The sequence below is a fragment of the Amia ocellicauda genome, chromosome 14, assembly GCF_036373705.1.
Source record: "Amia ocellicauda isolate fAmiCal2 chromosome 14, fAmiCal2.hap1, whole genome shotgun sequence".
In the NCBI taxonomy this organism is placed as follows: Eukaryota; Metazoa; Chordata; class Actinopteri; order Amiiformes; family Amiidae; genus Amia; species Amia ocellicauda.
In genome coordinates this window covers 15,050,271-15,058,414 of record NC_089863.1, presented here as the reverse complement: position 1 = coordinate 15,058,414, position 8,144 = coordinate 15,050,271, and the positions used below count along the sequence as shown (strand labels likewise).

The 8,144-nt window shown below is 45.5% G+C and overlaps 1 protein-coding gene across 1 annotated transcript; it reads left to right on the top strand.

Annotated features, from left to right (window-relative positions):
- The first annotated feature begins 3,720 nt into the window (after positions 1–3,720).
- On the top strand, positions 3,721–7,715 carry LOC136767302 (serine protease 33-like). Its single transcript, XM_066721076.1, has 8 exons — positions 3,721–3,740; positions 4,577–4,653; positions 5,004–5,024; positions 5,383–5,465; positions 5,871–6,081; positions 6,849–7,018; positions 7,277–7,507; positions 7,629–7,715. The coding sequence occupies exons 1-8, from the start codon at positions 3,721–3,723 to the stop codon at positions 7,713–7,715; spliced, it is 900 nt and encodes a 299-aa protein (XP_066577173.1).
- Positions 7,716–8,144: the final 429 nt, after the last annotated feature.

Here is an 8,144-nt window from a genome sequence, read left to right as displayed (position 1 = left end):
CACCATTTCATAGCTTAACTGTTTTGCTTCGTTTAAGATGAAAAATGAAGGAGTCTGTGGAAAGGATGCTGTCCAGTGAGTAAGCGAGCAAGGGGTACAGAGGATGATTTATGGGAATATTATGTTGGGAGGTATTGTCGCTGGGAGCGGAGTCAATGTTCTGAATTTCTGAAATTGTAAATGACTGAGAGAGTCAGCAATGGTGTTTAAATTTGCTCGCAGATTTGAACTTGGTTTGTGATGGACAGCCATGAGAGGTGTTTAAACAGTTTCATTACGTGTAGTGATTGTGAACGTCCTTTATTGATGATGTGTACGATTGCTAATCTGTATGAATCTACAAGAAGAAGCGAGGGTGAACAGATGGGAAATGAAGGCGTGACCCTGGAGAATGATGCGCATGGCCTAGTGTAAATGGCCAAGGAGGGATAGCAGCTCTTGTTTGGTGCAGTGGCGAGACCGAGAGTAAGTGGACAGGTATAGAGAGATATGATTGATATTCTCGTGGGGGAGGGAGGCGCTGGAGGTATGTAAATCCAGGCTGATGCCCAAGAATTCCAGGCATCGACGGAAGGGGAGCGTGGGGTCTGAGTTGGAGAAGTAGTAGTCCAGGATTGAGAACGAGAATTGTCGAGGGAGGCCAGAACCGAGCGGCTGAGGCGAGGTTCAGGAGACAGGCTTGAATCGCCGATGGATCCAGAAGCGGAGCCGCGCCGGGCAGCCAGAGGCGCGGAGAGTGTGGACCAGAGCCGTGGCAGAGGAAACACTGAGGTGCGCCGTTGATGAGAGGAAGAGCAGGGGCTGCGGCTTGGCGAGCTGGAGAATCAGCAGGAGCACTGGGTTCCAGAATGGAGGATCCATTGCTTAAGACAGTGGCTCTCTTACTGTGGTACCATTGGAGGTACGCCAGACTACCCTGTAATTTATTGTGTGCACAGAAAAATTTGTAATTAAAAATTAAATTAAAAAAAAATCTATGTAAATTCTTAATTTGTAATGTATTGAATTAGTTTAACAAAGCTTGAGACGGGTTTTCATATTTTCTATTTTAATGAAAATTGTTTATTACGTCTGTGACGTTCCTGTTAGCTACGTCGGTACTGCATGCACTAATACTTGAATGTTTATACCTCTCTCGAGCTCTCAGAGAGATAGTGTAGCGCCAAATTTGCCAATAGAACAATCGAAAATGAATACTTCGCAAAAATCAACTATTATATCATGGCTGAAAGGACAAGACTAAGAGGACTGAGCCCAGCTCTGATAGATCAGACACACATGTTGAGAACGAGGAGAATAATAAATCGGTCACCGACACTAGTTCTGCTGCTGAACCAGATACAGACAACACTGCTGTTGTTTGCAAGCATCAAAAAATGGTAACAAGGCGGTAAGATCCAAATTATCTAAGTTTGGGATTTACTTACACTGGGAAGGAGGAAGAGCCAAGACCACAGTGTGTTGTGTGCTGTGAGATGCTCAGCAATGAGAGCATGAAGCCGCGCATCTGAGGCGCTACTTCACCACAAAACATGCACTCTTGAAGGATAAGCCTGTTGATTTTTTTTAAACTTAAAGATCTGAAGCAGCGCAAGGAACAGTGCTACTCCAGTTCCCAAAGCCCAAAAAGCATCTTACCAAGCTAATCTGCACATTGCTAAAGCAGGTAAGTCCACACTATATTGGTGAAGAACTTTGTTTACATTGGCAAAAGAGCTGAACCATATTATGTGTGGAGAAAAAGCTTCTAAACAGCTCGACCTGGTGCCCCTTTCCAATGACAGTCACTCGCAGAGTTATTGATATGGCAGTTGATGTCAGAAGTTCACTGATAGAGCGCATTAAGATGAGCAGATGCTTTTCACTGCAATTAGATGAGTCTACTGATGTTGCCGATTTGGCTCGTTTATGTTAGATATGAGTTTGAGGGCATGTCCCATGAGGACTTTCTGTTCTGTAAGCCACTCCCAACAAGAACTATACAGGGGAGCATATGTTTCTGCTTCTGAATGAATATATCAAAGAGAATGGCATCGACAGGAGAAAATGTGTTGGAGTTTTTACAAACGGTGCCAGAGCGATGACAGGCCGGCACAGCGGTGTAGTTGCATAGATTCGAGAGGTCGCTCTGGATGTGAAGTGGACGCACTGCAGCATCCACTGCGGCGAGGCACTGGCAGTCAACAAAATGCCTGATGATTTAAAATCTGCGCTAGACTCTGCTGTCAAAATTGTGAATTTTATCAAAGCCCGGCCAATGACTTCACGTCTGTTCAGTGTGCTCTGTAATTAAATGGGCAGTGAACATGTACAGCTTTTGCTACATACTGAAGTGAGATGGTTATCAAGGGGCAGAGGCTCACAGGGCTCTTTGAACTGCACTCCGAGGAACACATTTCTACATGACCAGAAATCTCCTTTGACAAGTCTATTTGATGATCCAGTATGGCTGGTACAATTAGCCTACCTGGCTGATATATTCTCACATTTGAATGAGATGAATATGGGACTGCAGGGGCTCTCTACAATTTTTGATGTGTCTGACAAGATCACTGCTATGAAGAAAAAGTTGCAGCTTTTAGTTAATAAAATCAAGGCAGGCAATGTCTCTGTTTTCCTAACTGGAGAACACACATGGTGTGGCACTTGATTGTTGAGCACCTCTTGTCATTGGAAGAACAGTTATCAGAGTATTTTCCAGTAGAGGCCACACCACAGTGGATCAGGAACCCCTTTACTGTTGATGTCATGGGAATACCCGAGGATCTGTCCTGTGCTGAACAGGAGAACTTGCTGGAGTTAACATCTGATGATACTTTGATGTCAGAATTGAAACAACTGTCACTGTTGAACGTCTGGATCCAAAGACAGAGTGACTACCCAGCCCTCTCATTAAAGGCTGCGGTTTTTGAAGCCTTTTGCTACTACCTATCTTTGCGAGAAAGGTTTCTCTGCTCTCACTGCAATCAAGACAAAGTATCGCAACAAAATGAATGCTGACCCAGATCTGTGTTTGAAACTCACTGCCCTCGTCCCTGACATTGCAAGGCTTTCCTCGGCTAAACAGGCTCACCCCTCTCGCTAAAATGGTAAGAGCTCAGTGCTCTTTATTTGTGCATGTGTGTGCGTGCGCTCATGTTGGTCATTGAGATTTTCTGTGGTTCCTATGAGAAGGTGACTTGTAGGTGGTACTTGGATGCTTTGGTTTGATCAGGGGTGGTAGCTGGTTCAGAAGGTTTGAGAACCACTGGCTTAAGGAATCAGACGAGCCGAGGTGAAGCATGGGTAGGTGGCGATCACTGAGTCAGGGGTGCAGCGCTGAAGCAGGGCAACAAGTTGATGCCAAACAATTCAAAACAACGAACGCTAGGGGTGTGTGTTGATGATGGGGTATTTATACTCTTTGACCGGAAGTGAGAGTGATGACATCTGAGTTGTCTTACTCCTGGAAAGGAATGAATAAATTCCACTAGTTAAATAGACTGTTGTCATTTCTACTGACCGCTCAGTTTGCTTCAAGACGGGAAGCGGAGTGAGTGAAAGTGCTGTTTTTAAATCTCAAACTGCAGCAGCGCCTGATCCGTGATTGTGTGCAGTTGAACCTGTGGTCTACCTGGCATTTGGTAAATGAATTGTGGTTTGTGAGACCATGGTTAAGAACTCAAGCTCTTGCCCCACCTTGGATTAAGATGTGGCCAGACTTTCTTGCTCATGCCCTTAATGGCCAAGGCCCTGAGAAGGTAAAGTTGTCCAGTTCTAAGAGATTTAGGAGGAGGGTTGGGTGTGTTGCAGTGGGTGTCCTGGGTGTTTGACATATTCTATCAATGTCTTCAGATACCATTGACTGTCTGCTTTTCTAGCTACTGCTGAATTTGCCGAACAAAATTGGGTAAGCACACTTCTGTTCTTTTAGGGGTTTTCTCTGTCAATCCATTTGTGTTGCTGTTCACTATCTTTTCTACCTAGATAAATTGTTCTCACCTCTGGTACTGGACTCTCCCCATGTCTATTCATGGAGCTGTTAATTGTAATGCTAGGTATATTTCTTCTAACAAAGTGTAATGTTGATATAATAGTTTTAACTTGGAAAATCCACAGCAGTTTTTTTAAATAATTGATCAAATCAAGAAATTTAACTTAAATGCGTGTGTCTACATCAATTAAATTCACGCAATAATGCCCTTCACAACAAATCCGCACAATGCATGCCTGCACCGCTACAATAGTCACTGACCATATGAGTCAATAAAAAATATGACATAAACAAACAGATCTATGATTTTATTTGTGTGTTCTGTTTTCTAAGGCAAGAATTCATAGTTGGTGGTGTTCAGACTGTCCTTCCTAATGCAAAAATGAATTTTCAGATTGTGTGTGAGCTGTTTGACAGTTTTTCAGTCCACCTATGAAGAGTGCATCAAGTCTAGTACTAGTTGCTTGTTGGTGGGTGTATGAATGCATTACGATGCAAGTGTTTCTGAGTGGGTATCTGTCTGAATATGTATGTACATCAGTGTCTTGTGCAATAGTGCACTCCCTCTGTAATGGTAACAGCTGCTGTGTGCGTTTCCTCCAGGAAACCTCCTCCCATGGCGATCATCGGAGAGGAGAGAGCAGCTCTCATCACACTCTCTCTCCTGTGGCTGTCCCACGGTGAGCCCTTTACTCTCTCTCTCTCTCTCTCTCTCTCTCTCTCTCTCTCTCTCTCAAATTCAGTTGCACACACATACATACACCCTAACACACTCCCATCCAGTCAGAGATCCCTCCTGCACAGACTCCTAAGAGTGAGTTTGGTCTGAAAATGGATGGCCACTAACGACAAACCCATATGTGACAGCCCGAATACATGGAGGGGAAGGAGAGGGTGATGCACTTTAAAATAGAGGGAGGGACATGAGAGAGAGGAGAAGAGGGAAAGAGGGAGTTTGTCCGTTTCTCTGTCTTGGCGTAATTTCTTTCCTTGTGTTCGTCCATCGATTAATCGTCTCTGTTCTCCACAGGTGTTGAGGGGACAGAGAAAGGTGAGTCTGTGTGTCTTGTCTGTCACCAGCGCTAAACCTCGGTGGAGTTTTATGGCATTGCTCTAGCTGCACTTTGTGTTTGTCTTCTGGATTTGCAGTGCCATGACTGTATTATGCTTGTAATTAATGTTTGTATTACAATGCTGTGATTAAGGTGGTTGTTTTATTACTTTTTGTTTGCTGTATTATTATTATTATTTTTTTAATGTTACTTGTTTCTTTATTATTATGAAAGTGTCTTGACTGAATGCTATATTATTAGTGTTACTAATAGCAATCTATAGCGTAGTTACACTGTCAAGTGCTTTTTACAGTGTTATTCCTTTGTCATGGTGTTACTGTTGGTATGTTGTTGCAGTGTGTGGGCAGCGCATGACAGGCAGGGTGGTGGGGGGGGTGGATGCCCCGAGGGGGAGCTGGCCCTGGCAGCTCAGTGTGGAGGTGGGCGGAGAACATTACTGCGGAGCCACTCTGATACACTCACACTGGGCCCTGACTGCAGCACATTGTGTACAGTGAGTCCTGACACACACCATCGCACACACACACACATACACATACATGCACACACACTCTCATACACTCACACTGGGCCCTGACTGCAGCACACTGCACAATGAGACATACACATTTATACAGCCGCTAGACACTCAAAACCACACAGTGAAACACAGTCAGTGTCCCTGTATTAATTTATATCTCCTCTTTCTGTCTCTCCTCTTCTCTACAATTTTCTCTCCCCCTCTTCTGTGACTCCATCTCTCTCTCTCTCTCTCTCTGTCCCTCAGTGGTCTCTCTCCCCGTTCTCTGATGGTGGTGGCTGGCCGTTGGCGTCTGTCTGAGCAGGGGGTGTTTGTCAGTGGTGTGTCCCAGGTCATCACCCCACCATCCTACTCCTCCCCTGAGCTGGGCAGCGATGTGGCTCTTCTGGCCCTGTCCCCCCCCATGCCCTCCAACCTGCCCACCGTCACCCCTGCTTGTCTGCCTCCCCCTGGGTACTCACCTCCGAGCGGCGCCAAGTGTTGGGTCACTGGCTGGGGGGCTGTGCAAGAGGGGGGTGAGTCTGATTGTCTGTTTGTCAATGTTACTATTACCCTTATCCAGGGCGACTTACAAAACATAAGAGCATTATAAAAGTGCAATACAGTATAAAATGACAGATTAAAACATAGTACAAATTACAAGTTCAGAATTATATAAGTGCATGAGAAAATATACAGTTAATACAAGTCCTACATCCTAAATTTGTGAGCTAATAAATGCAGACAAGATGTGAAGTCATAGTTAAAAGCTCATAGGGGACATAGGGGAAATCAATGCAAAGCAAAAGCAAGTTGTACGATGAAAACTAGATATAAAGTGCAATTTAACAGGAGAACTGAGCCACACAGGGGAGTAACAGATAACTTACAGGTACAGTCTGAATAGGTGTGTCGTGAGTAATCTCCGGAAGGTGGTCAGGGACTCTGCTGTCCTGATTTCAGTGAAAAGGTCGTTCCACAACTAAGGGGCCAGGGATGAAAAGGAGCGGCTGCAAAGGAAGGAATGTTTGTGTGCCTGTGTCTCATGGTTGTGTGTGTCTCTGTGTTCGACTGTTTCTCTCAATCTTTGTGTCTCCTTGTTCCAGTCATCTGCCTCTCTCTGTCGCTGTGTCTGTTTGTCTAAATTTTTCGTTCTCCTTTTATGTCTGCTTGTCTATAGATTAGTGTTCGTCTTGTCACACCTCCCTCTCTCTTTTTCTCCCTCCCTCTTCGTCTCTCACACGGCTTCTCTCTTTCTTAATGATACTCTCTCTCACTTCCTGTCTCTTTCTTTCTCTCTCAGTGCCCCTGCCTGCTCCTGGCACCCTCCAGCAGGTGGCAGTGTGGCCCATGAGTGCCAGGCAGTGCCAGTGTCTGTATGATCTGCCCAGCACCGGTTACCCCCTACAATACAGCATTGAGCCGGGCATGATGTGTGCTGGGTATCAAGATGGGGAGAGAGATGCCTGCCAGGTAACATTAACAACTGCCAGTGTTGGAACTGTCGGAAGTATCTAAATAAAGAGAATTGCATTCATCTCTGTCAGGAGTGCCTCCATTTCCTATATTGGGGTCTGTACTGGTCCCTTTGCATCAGGTGTGTCTCTAGGGTTTATATCAGGGTTTGTATTTGTCTCTTTTTTGAGATCAAACTGTGGTTGCATTTTAGCTACTCATTTCGTCAGTCCTCTCTGCATGGAACTCTCTCTCTCTCCTCTCTCTTTCTCTCAGGGTGACTCAGGGGGTCCTCTGCTGTGCAGTGAAGGGGATGTGTGGCTTGTCGTCGGGGTAACTAGTTTCGGTGATGGCTGCGGACGTCCCAATCGGCCGGGCGTGTTCTCGGATGTGCCGCACTTCTCCGCCTGGGTCACTGAGAACACAGGGAGCAGCGTGGGCCCCACACTGCCCCTCCCCACGCACAACCACTCCAACACTCAGAGTGAGACCTGCCCAAATGCCACTGTACTGCACACAGGTACCAAGAGCAAGAGGCCGATGGAGAAACACACACTGACTGCCTGACTGACACACAGATACATCCGCGCCCTCAGTGTCTACCCTTTGCTCTCCCTTTCTCTTACAGATTGTGGTCGCTTGCCAGGGGCAACAGGAGGCCCCAGGCTTGAGTCTGGTTCTGGAGATGCCTATTGGCCCTGGCAGGTCAGCGTGAGGCAGTTTGGCCTCCACATCTGTGGGGGTGCTGTGGTGTCAGAGAGATGGGTGCTCACAGCTGCTCACTGCTTTAGCAACAGGTCTGAGTTAATGTGTCCCTCTGTCCCTCTCTGTCTTTGTCTCTCTGCTACTTCTCTATATAGTTCTATGTGTTGTTGGGGTTTCTGTTAATTTATTAATTTGTCTGTCTGGTATCTCAGTTAATTTCTCTGTGTGAGGTGTGCTTCTAGGATGTATATTAGAGTCTATATCAGTCTTCCTGTTGTATTATTTATTTATTTATTTATTTATTAGCAGACACCCTTATCCGGGGCGACTGTAATGTAAGAACATTATAAAAGTGCAATACAGTCCAGAATTACAGATCAGAGCATAGTACAAATGACAAGTTCAAAATTACATAAGTGCATGAGAAATATACAGTTAA